General features: G+C 39.7%; 1 protein-coding gene across 5 annotated transcripts in view; it reads right to left on the bottom strand.

Annotated features, from left to right (window-relative positions):
• Positions 1-135: 135 nt before the first annotated feature.
• The window catches only part of LOC117212852 (phosphofurin acidic cluster sorting protein 2), a 193,301-nt gene continuing 172,228 nt past the window's right edge, over positions 136-21,208 (bottom strand). For 3 of the 5 annotated variants that reach the window (XM_033457919.1, XM_033457921.1, XM_033457922.1), the window contains 7 exons: positions 18,644-18,748; positions 13,102-13,370; positions 12,171-12,376; positions 10,760-11,098; positions 9,709-10,106; positions 7,582-7,698; positions 136-5,927 (listed from right to left, as the gene is read on the bottom strand). In XM_033457919.1, coding sequence (XP_033313810.1) covers positions 5,794-5,927; positions 7,582-7,698; positions 9,709-10,106; positions 10,760-11,098; positions 12,171-12,376; positions 13,102-13,370; positions 18,644-18,748 — 1,568 coding nt within the window. In that variant the 3' untranslated portion in view covers positions 136-5,793. The remainder of the gene's footprint in view (positions 5,928-7,581; positions 7,699-9,708; positions 10,107-10,759; positions 11,099-12,170; positions 12,377-13,101; positions 13,371-18,643; positions 18,749-21,208) is intronic. The other 2 variants (XM_033457920.1, XM_033457923.1) reach the window with 2 other exon arrangements.

The following is a 21,208-nucleotide window of genomic DNA, read 5'->3' as shown; positions in this document are numbered from 1 at the left end:
GGGGAAGGAGAACAAAGACTGTGAGCACGCGTCACGGGTGTATCGTCGCACGTCTCTAAAGACGCTAAAATCTCGTATTACAAAGCTTATTTATTAATTGCACAACTTGGACGAGTCGAAATTAAAAAAGAAGAAGAAAGAAGACGCAAGCGTTTATTTGCGAACCAACGATAAAAGCAAAAGGAAGTAAGGTAAAATAGGAGGAGAAGAGATCGAGGAACATTAAGGAACACGCGAAGTCCTTTACACGCTGTCGTGGATTAAAAGAACTCGTTTCTGCTTCAACATTGAATACGTTCGTAAGACATAAATATGCGTAGGTATGCGTGTACGACAGTTGGTGGAAACGATATAGCAAAATCGCAGATCTCTTATAACGTTATAGAGCTTCAAATTGTACATCTATGCCATATGATCATCCGTCCTGATGCCTCCATCTCACGTCATATCATCGTACTATTGCACTGCATTATTGTACTGTCGCTGTGTTGTTGTGTGGTAACAAAACGTCTATCTATCGCTGGTCTACAATTTTTATTCTTTTCCGAATTTCGATCTAATTCCAGTTACAGAAAGTTTAGTAATCGTATTACAGAAGTAACTTGGATAAAATTGCTGGGTGTCATTTAGTGATTGCAGAGTGCTCGTAGGAAAAGCTGTAGGTGCCAAGGAACAAGCTCTCGAGGAAGGAAATAGGAACCTACGCATTCATGTTTGGGTTGGCAACTAAGTAATTGTGGATTTTGTCATAGATGGTAATGACAAAATCTGTAATCACTTAGTTGCCAACAATAGTTCAAGTTTACCAGAAAGAAAACCGTGTTCGTAGAAAAGCCTGTACGCGTCGTCTCTCAGCTGCAAGAAGAACTCAATGTTTGGTTAATTATGATAAATGGCATAGACAAAAGCCAAGCAGCAATTAACTAATTTTTATTGGCACTTATATTTCTCTATATAGAGGCGACCTTGTCACACTATTTTCTGCTATTATTAAGAACTATTTGGAATGGGAAATTGCACTTGGATCTGACGTTAAGTAATACTCGATGCTAATAATAATACAGCAGTATCTTCGTGGGTATGTGGAACATGGTCCAATAAAAAAACAAAATCTTCCAATCGTGGCACTTATAGCGTTTTCTACAGGCACTCTTCGATTATGGAAATAGCCAGTGGCGCCTGTTAATGTGTCGAAGACGCGATATTTTACAGTTTCGCAACTTTACAATTTCGCAATTTTAGCCAGCGATATTTATTGATTCAAGCTACGGTAGCTTATATTGAAAAATACATTTTTTTATACTGTTGCATAAAATTTCACTATTGTCTACATATATCGACGATGCGGGAATAAAAGGAAAGCTTGTACGTTGAGAGGTTGGTTTTCGCACGGAGACAGTCAACGACACATTGAACGACTGTTGTTCCGATTCTTGTAACGTACACAGCGTAACGCACGGCCGATTCTATGACTTCGCTATGTTCCTTCCACCAGTTACGGAACGGTATGCACGAACGTAAACGTTTTAGTCTTTGCGTTGTACAATTTACAGCCAGGCTTCCGGTGTGGCCGGAAGTATGCTTCTTCGTCCGTTTAATTTATTCGGATTCTCGACCACTGCGCGTCGTCTCCTACGACGTGTCACGATCGAACTTGCATTCGCATTGCCGGCCGCTGTTCGTCGCAACAAATTTATTGGCTTTGAAACTTTTCCATCATTGTTTTCTTTTTTTTTCTTTTTTGGCGTTCCGTCGAAATTATACCGATAAGAGACATCATTGAACACGCCTTCTGACAGAAAAGCAAAACGCCATCGTGCAAAACTGCGGAACGACGTTCTCGAACGCCTCGTTCAAACTGTGCGAGTATATATGTACAGGGTGTCTCAAGTGTTTTCGTTCAAACGACGCGAGTATATTCTTCGAGTAAAAATAATCAATTTTATACAAACGTGGACCTATGGAAAGCTTCGTGATCCATTGTTGACAACATCCTCGTCGTACAACATCAATCGTTCGTAAACGAGTACGCATAGTCATTGGCGGGCATTGTGTCAAATGAAAAATCAATCTCGCGTTATTTCGTACTTTTTTTTGTTGAATTTCTTCCTCAAGTGCTTACGTTCTACATTCCTATCAAACTTCTTATTTCTATTCGTAGAATATGCTGCTGAAAAATCATGGGTCACCCTATATATATATACACACACACACATAGTATCTATACATATGTATATACATATATTTATATGCATATGTACCTATAGAAATATATATATGTACATCGTATGGCAGGTTCGATCGCTGAAAAACGATTCAGCATATGTTCAATGAATCTGACAACGAGGCAGTTAATATCGCGTGTATGTGTGCGCGTAGCAACGTCTCTTTGTTGACTTTTCATCGTTCGCGTGGCCTGCTGGCATAGTTTCTTTCCTTTAGACTTCAGACTTGTCGCGTTCAACCGCGCTCTTATTTCTCGTGATAATGTGCGCTGCTACTGAAAACTGACACGGGTTTGAAAGTCTTTCCCGAGGGTCGCGTGCAAACGTTGATTGATCTACCGTGGCCTTTCCTCCCCTCGCACCTTTTTCGCCAAACTAACGCAACTCGAACCGACCGACCGGCTCTTCGAAAACTGCCAACGAGTCTACTTCGATACGATAAAATATTACTTTGTTAAATCCAGCGATAGTAAGAAAAATATATCAATACTTTTAAAATAGGAACGAACGTCGTGTTCATCTCGAGCTTATCGTTGTGAGGGGACCTTAAAGGACAAGCCGCGCGTCAACGCGTTTCCTTTAAGTCGTGTCACTCTCGTAAGAAAGGATCGCGCAACGTGTCGAATAAAACTTCTTTTATTTTGCGGGATCTCGCAACTGAATTTTTTTAAATGAATTAAAATTTACATACACACACACATATATATACATAAAATATAATGATAAAAAATTTCAAGACAGAAATTGGCAATTAATCAGAAGATCCGATCTCATCCACGAATTCTCTCGAATGTGAGTATCCGATCGCTCTTATCGCTCCGATCATCTTTTTTTCTCTCAGCACAGTCTCGCGGAAGGCCATCGCGCGTCGAAAAGCAGAACGTTGCCACGTACACACGCCCCGCTCGGCAATAACTTGCCAGTGCCTCGAGCTGCTATTCAAATCAACTACTTATCTCGCGGGGTAGTTCGCAGAAAACGGGTTATTGCTCTCAGCCGCTGAAGGATGTGAAATGTAGGACTACGATTTGCACAGTTCGATACTCGTTACAAACTAATTGCAGACTAGCAGAGAACAGGGGAGGGGGGCGGGACACAGAGTACGTACTATCGTATGGTATGCGTGTGTTCGTGTGCGAGTGTGTGTACGTGTACATGTACCGGCACAGGGTAAAGATTTTGCCTGTAATTTTATACCGGCGAACGTAACTTCGCCAATGTACCATAAGACGTTATTATCGATTTCCTCTTCGCTGTTTTACGCACAGTGATAGAATGCTCGTGTTCCAAATGTATTTTCTCTGAATTTAACGAATGATCGAATGGACGATCGGTTTTTTCTCCTTCTCTTTATTTCTGCTCGAGCCTTTCTCTCTCTCTCTTCTTTTTCGATTTGGCATTAGGCAGTCAGCGCGACGTATATGTCGCTGGAGACACCGAGCAGTAAACTGCTGCGTCGTTACTTCTAATTTTTCCCCCTTTTTCTTTCTCATCTATTCTCTTGCTTATCCGAAGCTACATTCCAAAAACGAAGAAATCGGAAAGTACGTGACTGCTGCACGCAGCTATCGTTCGAACGGTGCTCGTTTTCTTCTCGTGCAAATTATGATACGTGTTTATTTATCTCGTTTCTTCTTTTCTTTTATTATCCACAGTATTAAACGTTAGTCTTTATCGTTTCGTCGTGATATGACTCTATTTCTTTCTTCTTCTTCTTCTTCTGAGGGACAAGAGGAACTTACGGCCTTAACTTGCAACGCGTGACAGGCGGTTGATTTTGAACGGCGATTTAAAGTGAAATTCAATAATCAATAAATGTAATTAGAAAGGAGGAAGAAAACGCGCGAGCGCGTTTCGATTCTGTCTTTTCACCACGATAATTTCATTATCGATCGATGGTATGAGAAGAACGTACTCATTCGATATCTTTTTTTTTCTTTTTTTTTCTTTTTCTTTATTCCCTAATACCCTCGTCTACGTCTTTCCAACGAATTTATTTCTATTAAGTCTTGCTCACTCTCGCCCTCTCTTTCTTTTTCTTTTTTTCTTTTTCTTCTTTTATTCCTACCGGCTAAACAATAATACGCGGATGAGTATACTCTATACGTTACATCGAAGTCGAAGGGTGAGAAGGTCGTCTAGCAAGAATCAAGTATCAAATAATCAAATCTGAAAATAGAGTATTTAAACTACAGCAGCCTGCGGCTAAAAGTCTATAAAATGGAATACAAAAAATATGTCGAAATCTTAAACGAGAAAAGGAGTATAACGTATATAATAACTAATGAGCTAATTCGTAATCGTCCTAATCGTATTCATCATCTTATTATTCTTCTCTTCCTTTCTCTTCCCTTTCGTCTATCTTCTCTCTCTCTCCCCGGGGAAAACTTCCCGAAAATTCGCGAAACTACATCGTCTTCTCCTAAACAACAGGTTTGTGCGCTAAGAGAAATGTTTTGCCTGTATCACAGACTTCTTTCGATAACGTCGCTGTATGCTCCATTGCTATATGCGATCGTATATATATATATATATACGTGTGTGTGTATATACACACATGTGTAAGTACACACACATATATATTTACCTATGTATATGTATATAGAATACACGTTAATTAAATAAATACATAATTTAACGCTAACCTTTGCTTCGCTACCTCGCGATTTAGACGAAGAACTATCTTAGCAAATACGCGTATCAGTTCGACTCGCAGGCGAAACCGATCGATTTTTCCTATGCTCGTCCTTAAAAAAATTTCTATATGTACACGCGTTGACGGCTAGGGAGTGGGGATGCAGGAGAAGGGGTGGGGGTGGCTTGCTGAACCCGGTTCCCGAACGATTCTTCGTAATCCATCGCATGTGCCGCTTCCAACAGGAAAATCGAATATCCTATTCGTGCAATTCGCTTCCGCTGCGGACATCGTGCTCCTAACGATGTAACCGCACGTTCCCTCGCTGTATGGCATTCGCGTAACCAACGAGATCCATCGTCATCGTCGTTATCTTATATTAATCGCAATACGATATGTTTGTTGGCGTTATGCGTCTACCGGTCTTCGATACGTCTCAGTTACGCGCCTACTCCTGGCGAACTGCGCATGCGCGACGAAGAGTCGCGTCTCTTTCTTTCTCTGCGTTTCTCGCTTCTCTATGCCTTGGGACAGTTGGCAGCAAAAACGTTAACAGATCGCACAGTTTCCAAGTTTGCTTTTCGCTTCTCGAAACGTAATCGAACGAACGACCCGAGCGTAATGCAACACCGTGGGCCAATTAAACGAACAGGCAGCGTCCAAACACTGTAGAAGCCTGTACAAGCTGCAACGACTTGCGGTTTCAAGCAGCAGACTGTCCACTGTACGAACTCTGGCGCTCTATCGCGCATTACCTTCCGCTCTGTCTCGCTACTTCTTCCCTTTCTTTTCTCTATTTTCCGACGTTCCGAGGGTTTCATGGCTTTCGGGTTTTGCGCGATAAGCTAAGCGGTTGTTTCTAATTGGCAATATCCATGAACACAAACGAAATCTGGCGAAACGTCTGGCCGCTGACGGGAACGAGGCAAGCGTTTACGTGGGGTTCGCTGCTTGTTGCTGGGGGCTGTACTCCAACATCGCTATCGGGAACGTCTTGATGTGCGTCTGCCACTGCGCCGACAGTTGGAAGAATTTCACGCCGTACCACTCGGTACCGTCGATGCTCACTGAAGAAGAACAAGTTATTCGTGTAATTTCAACGTTCCACGTGCTAACGTTCCTCTGCACAATTTTCCCACATTTTACCTACGTTATTCCCTTTCTATTAAACTGTGCCAGAAATTCCTTGCGTTTTATGAGCAAACGATAGATGCAAATTGTTTGGTTCATGTTATTTTATTGAAGATATTTCTATCGTTCTATTATCGCTAAATAAAAATAATATAAAAGAAACAATGTGCATCTATCGTTTTCTTAGAAAAGCAAAGAAACTTTTCGGACAACCTGATGAATTCCTTGAGTCAAAGAAATTAATAAACATGATCTTAGGAATACAAAGACTTGAAACATGACAAAGTTGTAGACGTGTCACTTAGAAATTTGCCTTTTTGTGCGTACAATAAATGTCTGTATAGTGGCCTTGAAAATGAAAGAGATACGAAATAAAAAAAATGGAAAAGTTGTAGAATATTTTAACCTTCGGTTGTCGTTAAGTCATTAAGGTCATTTAAGTTTTACTTTGCAAAGAAATATCTTCGAGACTCTTCTGTTAATTTGCAGTGTTTTTTAAAATATCTGATGATCACGCTGCTAGACTTAGTAATGGGTCATATTGACCCAACTATGGCAAAGGTGTATTTTTCGCTGCAGCCGAACGTGTTTTATCTCTGTGCAGCTTTTGCATACATATTTTCGCGCAAGAACTGATTGAAATCATTATTACACTTTTTTACACCTAAATCTACGCATACAATTAAAACAAAAGATGGTTGTACCTGTACGTGCGAGTAAATTGATTTTCTCATTATATACAGGGTGGTTGGTAACTGGTGGTACAAGCGGAAAGGGGGTGATTCTACGCGAAAAAAGAAGTCGAAAATATAGAATAAAAATTTTTTTTTTTTTAATTTTTCCATCGAGACGACGATATACAATGAGATCCGTTATAACGTACTGAACGCGTACCGACTGAAAATTCAAAGTCGATTTTCTCGAAAACAAAGCCTCGAACGAAAAATTTTTATTCTACATTTTCGACTTATTTTTTCGCGTAGAATCACCCCCTTTCCGCTTGTACCACCAGTTACCAAGCACCCTGTATATTCACATAATTGTATTGTTCTTATTCGAAAACTATTTCTTAGAGTAACACGTCTTAAAACATGTTAAATTTTTTACGAGAAAACGTAAGAAGAGTTACAGCATTTTTCACTTAAAAATGTTTCTCTATCGAAACCTACAGTTACAAGGATTCTCTGTTTTTTTTAAATAATCTCAATTGGTTTGTTAACCGTTTTTCTTATCAAAACGTATTCCAGGATGTTGAAACTACGTTCCCAATTTTTTCCACTGAATATCTCTGTTGTTTTTATAACAGCAGCTTCGTGAAAGTTCCAATTGGAAATTGGAAAGTTGAACAACTTGGCTTTGGGCGAACCCCAGTGCGACAACCGACGGTTAAACGTAAATTTTCATTCTCTATAATTCTCTTCTAATTGTCGCTATAATTTTAATTAAATTATGAGTCTAATAGCATTATCATATAGCGTAAGAAGAAAATTTCCAATGAAAATTTCGATTTCTCTTATCCTAAAAAATACTGTGATTTTCGTACGTTTTGTATACACGTAATATTAGGAGAAAACTGGGACGTGTTGTTACCTCTTAATGGAATGTTGTGAGTCTTCGCAGAGCATATAAGTCGTGTCACGCCTTCCACCGTTTGACTCTTTGGCTCGTTTTCCTTCTCTTTCTCTTTCTTCTTACCCAGTCTCATTACTGCAAATGAAACGGACAAACGTATAAAATTTTTTCTGAAAACTAATACCATTTCAGAAGAATACAACGTAGTTAGATGTGAATTATATTTAACTCCTAATTGCTCGCGTGGGATTTTCTCGTTTTAATTTAATTTAATCTCATTTTATGCTACCAGTTTCGAATATATACTCACACATATGATCCACGTACGTATAGTATACGTGAATAATTACAAGCTCAACTGTATTTTTAGATTGTTCGTAATATTAAAAGAAAAATTGACCGAATCGTTTGTACAATTTCGTATTACAATGTAAAACAGAATTGAAGATTAGGGAAACGTTAAATTTTCTCTTAAAATTGTGCCTCTGCTTCTGGCTAAACATACAAATTCAGTGTTAATTTTGTTACGTTTTCGTTCCATATTTCGTGGATTCTCCTCTGTTTTTGATTACTATTATTAATCCCTCAGGTGTACTAATCGCGAACTTATTTATAGTTTTGTTTTGAATATCTTCCTACGTGGATTTTGTGCTTCTTTTGGGGCTCTGGGTCGTGTTCGGATTAAGACTCGATGCTGGCCATCGTCATAACTCTATTCAGCATCGTCTTGTTTGAGAAATTGTCTTTTCGTTTGCAGTTTCAGTTATTGAAAAAAATAATCTTCTTACGTAATACAGCGTTCAATTTAGCCATTTTCAAAAACAATTTCACTTAACATATTCAGGCATTTAATCAGTGGTTCCTTAGAAATATCGAAGAAACAACACAGAAAATGTTTTTGAGTTTACAATTGTCCAAAATAATGTACATATAAATAATTGAGACTAAAAATTGCACGTATGAAAATTAAATTAAAATTATACGTATATAATATACCAATGACAGTAAATATACATATATACACACAAACATATTACATTTTACTAAAAGTTATCATTAACCAGTTAGTTAGTATATTGCGTCCTCTTTGAAAAGTGTGCATCTGAAATGTGTGGCAAAAAGTGAGTGATGACGAGTATACTCGTCAAGCGCTGAACATGCGAGGCTGTTATAAATTAGAATTAAGTTAATTAACTAAATGGCTGTTTTACGGTTTAACTTCATTACTGCAATCCACTGCAATTACTAAATTGGAATTTAAACAACAAATTGTACTTGTTACGCGTGACGAGTATACTCGTCAAACGTAGAATACGCGTGGCTCTTATAAATAAGAATTAAATTAATTAACTAAATGGATGTTCTACGGTTTAATTTCATTACTGCAATCCACTGCAATTACTAAGTTGGAATTTAAACAACAAATTGCACTTGTTACGCGTGACGAGTATACTCGTCAAACGAAGAGTACGCAAGGCTCTTATAAATTAGGATTAAGTCAATTAACGAAATGACTGTTTTACGTTTTAACTTCATTACTGCAATCCACTGCAATTACTAAATCGGAATTTAAACAACAAATTGTACTTGTTACGCGTGACGAGTATACTCGTCAAACGAAGAGTACGCGAGGCTTTTATAAATTAGAATTAAGTTAATTAACGAAATGACTGTTTTACGTTTTAACTCCATTACTGCAATCCACTGCAATTACTAAATTGGAATTTAAACAACAAATTGTACTTGTTACGCGTGACGAGTATACTCGTCAAACGTAGAATACGCGTGGCTCTTATAAATAAGAATTAAATTAATTAACTAAATGGATGTTCTACGGTTTAATTTCATTACTGCAATCCACTGCAATTACTAAGTTGGAATTTAAACAACAAATTATACTTGTTACGCGTGACGAGTATACTCGTCATAATGCGAAATATCGCCGTTTCCTCGTGACGAGTATACTCGTCATAATGCGAAATATCGCCGTTTCCTCGTGACGAGTATACTCGTCAGAAACAGCCAACTGGTTAATCTTGCCAGTGGTACTCGCATACTTTTGGCAATTGCAAAGTTGCCAAAATTCGTCATCTGAATAAAAGTTGGTTAGTCAGAAAGTTACAAACGACGCAACTTGACACGTACTTTTCTGTTTCTTCTCCTTTGTGGTGTAGTTCATGGACAAATAGTGGCCAGGAGTTTCACCCAGAGGCGGAAGTCTCTGAACGTGTAACGCCCTAAACGCCTGTCTTAATGTGTTCTTGCCCTTTTCACCCTGTGTTTGCTTGCTCCAATAATCGAGTTGTAACTCGACCGGTTCCCAGCCTTCCCTCGTTGGTTGACCGACGTTCGGGCTGCTTGGTGGCGTTAACCTACCAGGAAGTGGAACAGGTAATGCAGGGGGTGGCAGAGAAGGTGGAGAGCCAGACATGGTCACGTTGCTCTCTTCGAGGTCAACCGACGCGGAGGAACTGCTGTCCGGACAACCCACGCGGACGTCGTTTATGAATGGGATGAAGATTTGGCTGCTGTCGTCTGTTTCTCTGCAAAATTAAAGCGCAACGATGTTTGGTTCTTGTTATGATCTCTGCTTCAGCGTACGAACAGCTAAAGTCCCAATTTGTATTTTTATACTTTAATATCTTCTGTAATTTGTTTTCATAATAATTTTTATAACAAGATTTTATGACGATTCGTGTCAGTAGCAGTTGGTTTTAACAACTTTCTATTGTGAAACATAAAAGCAACTTTCGAGTTTGGATGGAATTTAGACGCTTTTATGAAGATACAGTAGAGTCAGAAATTTATTTTTTGAAAGGGGATCTTTTGATTCTTCGAAGAAGATTTCTTGCAAGAAACGGGGATTAACAAATTTCCCAGCGATGCTACACTTATCCGCACTTTTTTCTGCAAATTCAAGCCGAATGGGGGGGGGGGGAGTGAAAAAGGACTAAATTGTTTTCTCAAAGGACAAACTCTATATCTGCAAAAGTTAGAGACTCGAAGTTCGGCATAGAAACTCTTTATTAAAAATAAACAAACACGTGTTTAAGCTTTTTTCGAGATTCAACCCCTAAAAGCATCTCATAAATTGAAAATACTGTGCGGGCAAAACCACTCGGGTAGCCTAGTATCGTGTAAAGAAAATCCATAATGTATAGACGTAAAAATCAATTGAACCGCCTGGATATTGTACCTGTAGGTAACCATGGCTTCCGCAATCGGCAGTAGCAAGGTTGTACCAGCCGAAGCCAAATACTCGGAAACTCTGGCCGCACCCTCGCTCGCGCCACCGCCCTCCCTTTCCAACAATTCTTTCCACTCGTCACCGAACAACATCGAGTACTTGGCGTCTATGGAGCCGAGGTATTTGGACAACGTATTGGAGCCCAGAGGCACGACGAAGAACTTGAGATAACTCTGCGGTCGGAAACTTAGCTGATCCACGTAGTGGCGGAGCACTGCATTCACGAAACCGTCACCACCGGCAATGACTACTTTGATCGGTGCCGGCGGCTTAGCGGAGCTGTTACAACTAGAAATGACAAGATGGTTTCGTTATTAATAAATATTATCATTGTTATTAATATTTTCAATATTCTACGATATTTATATTTATATTGTATTAGAATTATATCTTCCAGTAGATTCGCAGCGAAGTACTAGTGAGGATAAACCGTTAATTAATCAGTTTTGACGAGTATACTCGTCACGAAGAAATGGCAATATTTTGCGTTGCGACGAGTACGCTCGTAGTTGTTGCGGACTCTTTGAAAACTTCGAAAAGTGTGCACATAAAATGTGCCGCAAAAAGTAAGCGACGACGAGTATATTCGTCAAACGCAGAGTGGCTGTTATTAATACAGAATCAAGTTACAATAAAATGACTGTTTTGCTTTCTCGTGGTAACGCGGAATATTACCATTTCTTCGTGACGAGTATACTCGTCAAACACAGAGTACATGTTATAATACAGAATCAAGTTACAACGAAATGACTGTTTTGCTTTTTCATGGTAACGCGGAATATTGCCATTTCTTCGTGACGAGTATACTCGTCAAACGCAGAGTGGCTGTTATTAATATAGAATCAAGTTACAACAAAATGACTGTTTTGCTTTTTCTTGGTAACGCGGAATATTGCCATTTCTTCGTGACGAGTATACTCGTCGAACACAGAGTACATGTTATAATACAGAATCAAGTTACAACGAAATGACTGTTTTGTTTTTTCATGGTAACGCGGAATATTGCCATTTTTTCGTGACGAGTATACTCGTCAAACACAGAGTACATGTTATAATACAGAATCAAGTTACAACGAAATGACTATTTTGCTTTCTCGTGGTAACGCGGAATATTGCCATTTCTTCGTGACGAGTATACTCGTCAAACACAGAGTACATGTTATAATACAGAATTAAGTTACAACGAAATGACTGTTTTGCTTTCTCGTGGTAACGCGGAATATTGCCATTTCTTCGTGACGAGTATACTCGTCATGACAAGAGATATCGTAATTTCTTCGCGATGTGTATACTCGCGAAAAACAGCTAACTAGTTAACTAAAGGGAAGATCGTTATGTCGTTAAGTAAATTATTAGTTACAATTTCTGTATTCGCGTGACCAAGCACGTGAACGTGGCACGAATATCCGCCGGAGAGGCGGTCGTCAGGACCCTGTGGTTCCTCTCTTGAAGTCTCGTGGCCAGCACAGCCGCGCCAGGATCAGCCAGCGACACCAACGACACAGCGTCCGGCAAACTGTCATCCGGCAAAACTCGGCTTAATTGCTCGACCAACGCTTTCCTCGGCTGAAACAATACGTGGCCCGCTTTAAATACGCGTGTCCAGCTTAACGTACGAGCGAAACGTTTCAAGATCACGATCGCGACTGCTCTCATGTTCGAGCGCAATTAAATTCTATCATGGACAATAAATTGAATATATCGAGAATTTATACGCGTCGCTGATTACGAAGATACGTACGTAAATAAGGGAACCGTGGAGAATCGAGATTCTCATCTGTTTTATGTCGTATCGATTTGTATTTCTATGTTGTGGGAGAATCTTTTTCGTCAAATAGCTGCGAGACGAGCGACGATACGGTGACGTCGCTTTCGTATTTAATACACCGTACACTATGTGCGATATCAAGATAAATGTATATACTAGCAGTGATACACTACTGTACATAGTGTATAGTGCACATGGTCAGTGTAGTGCACAGTGTACATACTATACAGTGTATATGCCGTATAGTGTATACACTGCGTAGTGTATATAGCGTATAGTGTACACAGTATACAGTGCATAGTGTGCATGGTGTATGTAGTGCATAATGTGCATGGTGTATGTAGTGCATAATGTGCATAGTGTACATGGTGCACACGGTGCATAATGTGCATACTGTATAGTGTACACAGTACATAGTATATGTAGTGCATAGTGTACTTAGTGTGTATTGTAATTCTAGCAGCGATACACTGTAGACTATATACGATACGATATGCTGTGTACGATCGAATTTTCCATCTACCTCCGAGCTATTCAAGTCGGCAGGAGGCTTCAGGTCCACACTGAGGCTATGCTTTTTGGACTTATTGGTGGCCGGCACGCCTCTGTCACGAGTAAAAAGCCTGCTCCGTTTGTCCGTGTTCTCGGCCTTGTTATGCTGTTCCGATTTGGGCGGCGAACCCGTCACGTAATTCGGCGGATCGTTCGCCTCGTGATCCGTCCAATTTTCCGGGTGCGAGTCGCTGTCCGCTCTTCGGGAACTATCGTCACTTTGCCTATCCACGCCACGTTCTGCAACGAAATTTCATTACTCTTCGTCGCGGTGCATTTGCCTAATCGTATCGCAGGAAATTGGCCGCGCGTTACCGACCGTAAATTCGAGACATAATTTGTAAATTCCCATTTCGTTTATTTCTTCATCTTGTCCGAGAAGAGGCAGAAGATGTGGGTTACGCGTAGAGAATATCTGAGGGATATTTCGAAGGTTCGGTTTAACATTCGTTCGAAATTACTAATTTGATAGTAGAAGAGAATTTGCGAATAAAGAGGTTAATTTTTTTTTTTTTAGGGAAACAGCACCACATTTTCCTCTATTCTGCGATTTATTAGGAAATTAAATTAGATTTAGGCGAATCAAGTTGCTCTTTTCACTCGTCGATTATGGTCCCAACTTTACGATCAATAACGTACGTGGCAATTGATTAATGTGTGATCGATTAACCCGCGGAGAAGTACACACACACACACACATACTCTATTATGTGGCTCTATTAACGCGTTCAAACGAATCGTACACTACGCGTTTAATTAATCGACGCGATGGCTCGGTCCGACACATTGTACGCGTGTTGTCAGTTTGCCAGAAGTGCGACACCGCTAAATGAAGATCAAGAGACGTTTAGGTAGCTTTTCCTGGAAATCCTGAATTTCCAGAGAACCTGATGCAAACTCGAAATTATCAATTGCTCAACCATTCAGCGATAAAGCAATTTCTACTCGTTACCACTGTACAATTTGCAGCGACAAAGTGGCAACTGCAATGTGTTCAAACTGTAAAAGCAGGGGACGTCTGCGAAGTTGATAATTTGAAGTTCTCTTTTTCACGCGTATATTCGTGAAACGCAGTTAACTGATTAATTACTACGCACGAAGTTCATATACATCGCCTAATTGAATTTCATCCTCCGACAGATTAGCCTGGGGATCTCTGAACGTAAATATTCATTTCCTATCGGTGGTTTGACAAACGTCCATTTAGCCGGACTACACTTTTCAATTGAAATGATTATGATACCCTCAGAAGGTAAAAAACGATTAAAGCAATCGATAACTGTGTTACTATAATTGTGTTATTATAATTATACATAATAACTATTTTAATATTTTAACAACATTTACTAAATATTCCTGCAAAATAGCAGGCGAGATTCCCTCAGGAGTGACAGTTCCCGAATATCCAAAAATCGATGATCCCGCAGATGCGTCGCTCTTCTGTTAAACCGACGATATATTGGGTTGCCAACTAAGTGACTGCGGATTGTGTCAATACCACCTAATGGCAAGTACAGACGTTTTGACGACGTACAGACGAGTGGGACGTCTCACGATAACCAGCAGATTTGCCTAGGTGCAGGCGTTTGCGAGATCTCAAGGTGACCTTTGTCCCTTTAAATGGAACTATATATTTTTTTCACAGTTGTTCGATGCAGCTTCTAATTCTCTACAAAAAAGTATCTAGGTACTTGTATCCGAAAATGGACAGTTTGAAAGATATTGCAATGTTAACTTCGTTGGGTGCAGCGCATGGGAGACACGGAGAAGGCGAACGTAAGAGCACCATATTATCTTCCCTTGTCTCTCATACAACGAGTCTTACAAGACTAAAATGGTATAATACTTTTTTGTAGAGAATTAGAAACTGTATCGAACGGTGTATAAGAAAGTGCCTGGTTCCCTTTAGAAGAGCGAAGATCAGCAATATTGACAAAATCCGCAACCGCTTAGTTGCCAAGCCAATATGTACGTACATAGATAGTATGTATAATATATATATATAAGAGAACTTACTAAAACGTATCAATGGAAAAGGATACACCACACGAATCTGCGCGCAAAATGCAACGGGCAACAGGCGTTCGTGATTCGAGACATGTGTTTTTCTTTTCTTTTCTTTCGCTTCTATTCGTTAAGAAGATCAGTGAAGCTTCAAGAACACTCGCAATTGAACGTGTGGCGTGTTAATCGGTACAGCGACCATAGATAGATAGATAGAAAGAGAGAGACAGAGAGAAAGAGTAAGAAACAAGTAGAGTTAGTAAAAGAAGAGAGACAGCGATAGATGTAACAATATAGTTCATAGTATAAAAAGAGATACGTACGTACAAGTAGATAGAGAGAGGCAGAAAGAGAGAGGCCAGCGGGCAGGGTTTTTGGTGTTGCAATTTGCTTTTCACTTTTGTTCAAATTCGCTACGTACAGACAGGCGTATAAAAAGCACACAGACACACGGTTAACACAATCTCTTCTGCAGCAACGATCTGGACGTTCGATTCAAGGGGAGAGAGATCTGCCCGCTCTCTTTCCTTTTTTTTTTATCGTTGAGAGAAATCGAACTGGATTTTCATTGTGTCGCGGAAGCAAACAAAAATGACTACAAAAGAGATTAGATGGCAGATAAACGTTTATTTCCATCTCATTTCCTTACAGATATATCAGTATCGGTCTTACAGGTGTGTTCTAACGTCTACCACGAACGAGGGCTTTCTTGTCAGCGTGCTGATCGCGTACGACGCAAGGATAATGGAAATACGAGGGCCCTTAACCAGTTAGCTATGTCCGACGAGTATACTCGTCATGAAGAAATGGCGATAATTCGTATTATGACGGGGCGTGTCGGTGACTAAAATTGCAAAATCAAATTGTCGCTTCGTTACAACTTCATTTTATGTTGCAGAATATTGCAGTTTGACGAGTATACTCGTCTTACAGCTGACTGGTTAAGAGCAGTAGAATAATTTCGATATATTGTATGCAGCGTGAAATCACTTTGATCAGTTATATGAAGATGAAAGAAGAGCATTCGGCGCAAAAACGAGCGTAATTTTGCGGTGTTAATTTATTAATAAACAACCAAATGGGATAACTCGTTCCGATTGGCGTACGTTCGCGTCGATCAACATGCAACAGCAGAGCAATTGTCTTTTTTGAGGATGCAACTGAATACTTTTTCCTCGCACTTATTTTTCACATCGAATTATTTTGTTACTCGATTTGACGACCGTTGCTCGTCTTTCCACCGAATGCTTCGTTCGTTTGTGTTTTCTAAAGGACAGAAGAGAAATGAGCCAGGATACGAAAGGTTTCTCTTTTTGACTTGGGTCATTTGTCGTGTTAAGGTAACTGAAACGTCCAGTGTCGCAGTGAAAAGTGATGAAATTATCGAGGCTGGCTGTGATTTTAGCTGGTAGTGTATAGGTACTACGAGGAAGAAATTGCACATTGAACGATCATTGCTGGTGTACGGTGGAACTAATAGACATCTAATTACCGAGTCGGTTAGCTTCTGTCGGTTAGCAAGAGGTCATTCACGCGCTCGAGTTCCTTCTGCAATCTACAAAATTGCGTACACCGCCATATGTAGCTACATGTTTCAGTCTGCCAATTAACAATAAGCCAAAACTGACTAAATACACGTTGGCCAGATACTAGCGCGATTGTCTAATTTTAATTATTTGTCTACTTCTTCCTCTCTACGCTCAAAACTTGATACTGGACGAGTAACTTTGAACCGACCCACGCAAATATTAATTTCATTAAATACCAATTAAATTATTTATAAATGATGAATAAATTATTGGAAAAAGTCTGCCAGATAAAATTTGTTCTGTTTCGAGTGGGACGTCTCACGATAACCAGCAGATTTGCCTAGGTGCAGGCGTTTGCGAGATCTCAAGGTGACCTTTGTTCCTTTAAATGGAACTATATATTTTTTTCACAGTTGTTCGATGCAGCTTCTAATTCTCTACAAAAAAGTATCTAGCTACCTGTATCCGAAAATGGACAGTTTGAAAGATATTGCAATGTTAACTTCGTTGGGTGCAGCGCATGGGAGACACGGAGAAGGCGAACGTAAGAGCACCATATTATCTTCCTTTATCTTTCATACAACGAGTCTTGCAAGACTAAAATGATATAATACTTTTTTGTAGAGAATTAGAAACTGTATCGAACGGTGTATAAGAAAGTGCAGGGTTCCCTTTAGAAGAGCGAACATCAGCTTGAAATCTCGAAGGCACGTCCGCCTACATAAGATCGACCATCGCGAGATGTCGCCCTCGAAACGAAGCAAATTCTGTTCGAAACGCTTCTTCAGCCTCTAGATTCGGAATATTTCATTGTTTTATATATTTCTTGCTATGATTCATTGAAAAACATTGCATGGCAAACGATATTTGGAATAGTTCCTCAGATTATTTCATATAATAGAAATATATCACTTTCGTGTATTATAGCATTCTATTTAAAAAAAATTTTTTTTTTTTTACAGATAATTACAAATGTTTTAATTTCGAAAATGAAAGTGAATTTCAAATAGGTTCATTTCGAGTAATTAGAGAAATAATTGACCAACTGATTTTATTGTTCCTAAGGAGAGAGGAAAGAAGTATGTCGTTATATGAGTTGCGTTTTAAACTACAAAAGTGTACGTGCTGTCAGATATGTATATACAGGGTGGTTGGTAACTTGTGGTACAAGCGGAAAGGGGGTGATTCTACGCGAAAAAAGAAGTCGAAAATATAGAACAAAAATTTTTTTTCAAGATTTTTCCATCGAGACAACGATCTACAGTGAGATCCGTTATAACGTACCGCACGCGTACCGAGCGAAAATTCAAAGTCGATTTTCTCGGAAACGAAGCCTCGAACGAAAAATTTTTATTCTATATTTTCGACTTCTTTTTTCGCGTAGAATCACCCCCTTTCCGCTTGTACCACCAATTACCAACCACCCTGTATATGTGTATAATATTAATACAAGGATACAAAGAATATTAATATGCGATTGCGCTGCGATCAATCGACATAAATCTTCCACTTGACATGAAAAATTGCCCTGTTTCTGTAAGAACAAAATTACCCTCGCGAAACACGTTACACCTTAAAACGTCAATTTTACCGATTACATAATTACCGAAAATCACCAAGTATCGTGCTCCTCGTCGTGTAAAGTATATCATAACATGAATTTCCGCTACCAAGCACATTTTCATAGCCACGACAGCACGAAAATACCAAAAGAAAAAAATAACGACAAAAGGTCTACAATCAAATCAACTCGTTCGATCTACACTTTGGCCGATGAGCAGCAAAATCGTCGCGAGAAGGTCAATGAAAAAATGAAAGAAAGACATGTCATGCTGTTCAAATTCACGCAGGCATGCTCGTTCGGCGGCGAAGCGAAGATTCTTCAAAACAAAAGAAAAAATAAAAGAAAGAAAGAAAGAAAAACGATCCGGGGATAATTTGTCCTTGGAAATCGCGACGATCCGGTGTGCCTTTACATACCTGGAGTGGTGTGTCCGATACGCTGTTTCTCTTTAGCTGGCTGACCTGCGCTCTGCTGACCTATGGCTGTCGCAGCAGTGTTTCCGGTCTCCTCGTTGGTTACTACTACCGAATCGTAACATGCAACAATGCAAAGCCAACGCACCAGACTTTCACTTAGTTAAACAGATCTGAATCCGTATTGGCAACGAAACAACATTTGCGCTTCTATTTTTACTAAAAAATGATCGGTACTCAACGTGCGATATCTGTCGGTTCGTTACTCGTGTTGCATCTCGACGACTTTGCTAGTCGTATTTCGAATCTGTGCTATTCAAACGAACGAAGAAACGATCACGGACGATGGTAAATAATTTGCAAAGTTTCTGGGACCTGGGACGCAGTCGTATCGCTCCGAGTACAAATGAAACGATTACGGATATTTCAATTAAATTATATTGTTCAGGATGTTCGAATTAGCGTTGAAAGATTTTAATTAATATCGATTACTAGAAAGGAGGATTAATATCAGGAGGATATTACATAAAACTTGAATGTAATTTAACAATAATATTTAGTATATGATAATAATTTAATTATTGATTACTTTACTGTTTATTATTATTAAATATTTTATTGAATACTTCACAGTGTATTGTATAGGAAAAACTACTTTGCCATATTTCTCATTATTTGCCTAGGAATATCACAATATTATATCAAGTTTGCTAACTTTTATAATTATCAGGCCTGTAAGTATGAAACCGGAATTTGTCTATAGATGGACCTAGCTGATAATGCAGTTATCACTGAACTGCATCATTGATGCCAAAAGTCTTTGTTGGCATCTCACAAACATTTTCCACTCAGAACAATACGAGTTTCATACGACAGCATAGTTTGTAATAGCGTTGAACATGTCAAATTTTGTGCCTGGAAACGACGATTTGCGGACAGCATTGACTTTCTATTACCATTTGAAGAAAACTGATGCAGAATCGCATCGAATGCTTGTCGAGGCTTACGGTGAGCACGCTCTTGGTAAATCTTGGTGCTTTGAGTGGTTTAAAAAATTCAGAAGTGGCAATTTTGACGCGAGGAACGAAGAACGTGGAAGACCACCGAAAAAGTTTCAAGACAGCGAATTGCAAGCATCGTCGGATGAGGATGACGCTCAAACGCAACAACAACTCGCTGATCAATTAAACGTGACACGAGAAGCCGTCTCCATACGTTTGAAAGCCATGGGAAAGATCCAGAAGGTGGGAAAATGGGTTCCGCATGAACCGAACGAAAGACAGCAGGGAAACCGGAAAACCACTTGCGAAATGCTGCTCGCCAGGTACAAAAGAAAGTCATTTCTCCATCGAATTGTGACTGGCGATGAAAAGTGGATATATTTTGAGGATCCTAAGCGTAAAAGATCATGGGCAGCCCCAGGCGAACCACCGACATCGACTACAAGACCAAATCGCTATGGACGGAAGACAATGCTCTGTGTTTGGTGGGATCAGAAGGGTGTGATCTATTATGAGCTGTTAAAACCTGGCGAAACCGTTAATGCTGAGCGCCACCGACAACAAACGATCGATTTGAATCAAGCTTTGCGTGAAAGACGACCAGAATATCAAAAAGGCAACACAAAGTAATTTTGCTTCATGATGATGGACCATCACATACAACATAACCGGTCCAGGAAACGATCGAAGCGTTCAGTTGGGCAATACTTTCGCACGCGGCTTACTCACCAGACTTGGCTCCGTCCGATTACTATTTATTTGCATCGATGGGACACGCACTTTCTGACCAGCACTTCGCTTCTTACGAGAATGTACGAAAATGGCTCGATGGCTGGTTTGCCTCAAAAGAGCGACAGTTCTTTTGGCGTGGCATCCACCAATTGCCAGGCAGGTGGGAAAAATGTATAGCTAGCGATGGGCAATACTTCGAATAGAATATCTTTAATCATTTTCGTACAATAAACGTTTTCTATACAAACATTCCGGTTTCATATTTACATGCCTGGTACACGTCCTGGCCACGCGGGTTCTTTGATAAACCTCCGCTGAGGTTTCAGACAATCGATAAAAAGAGACGACTAGGGTACTCGTGTCAAGCGTTCAGCGTAATATATTTTTGTAGAATATCAGAATTTCATGTCGAATGCTTCTAAATGAATATTGTAGGTGTTTGCTGCGATCGCTAGGCTTGTTAGAATTGCGAACTCTTGTCCTACGCCTACGACACAACTACGAAAAGACTGCAAGACAGGGAATTAGAAATCAACAGCGATTACATTGCTCAAACAAGTAATTAGAAATAATTAGATAAATAAATAAACGAAGACAATTGTTCCGCTAGGTCGTCTTCTCTACATGTAGAAGGTGTTCTTGTCTTTTTACTTTCTAGCAGAAGCATGAATGGAAACATAGGTAACACTCGTCAAGTGTCACCATATAACCACAGTGTTCCTTACCGTGTGCGCAACTATTTCGACAGAGGCAACAATTAGACCGATCTGTACAGGTCTCGCGTTATGTACACCTGCTGTATATTTTCTCTTTTCGCTCCACTGTTCTTTACGCC

This window comes from Bombus bifarius, unplaced genomic scaffold (genome assembly GCF_011952205.1).
Source record: "Bombus bifarius isolate JDL3187 unplaced genomic scaffold, Bbif_JDL3187 scf7180000008401, whole genome shotgun sequence".
NCBI classification, from domain to species: Eukaryota; Metazoa; Arthropoda; class Insecta; order Hymenoptera; family Apidae; genus Bombus; species Bombus bifarius.
This window is presented reverse-complemented; position numbering and strand designations above follow the sequence as displayed.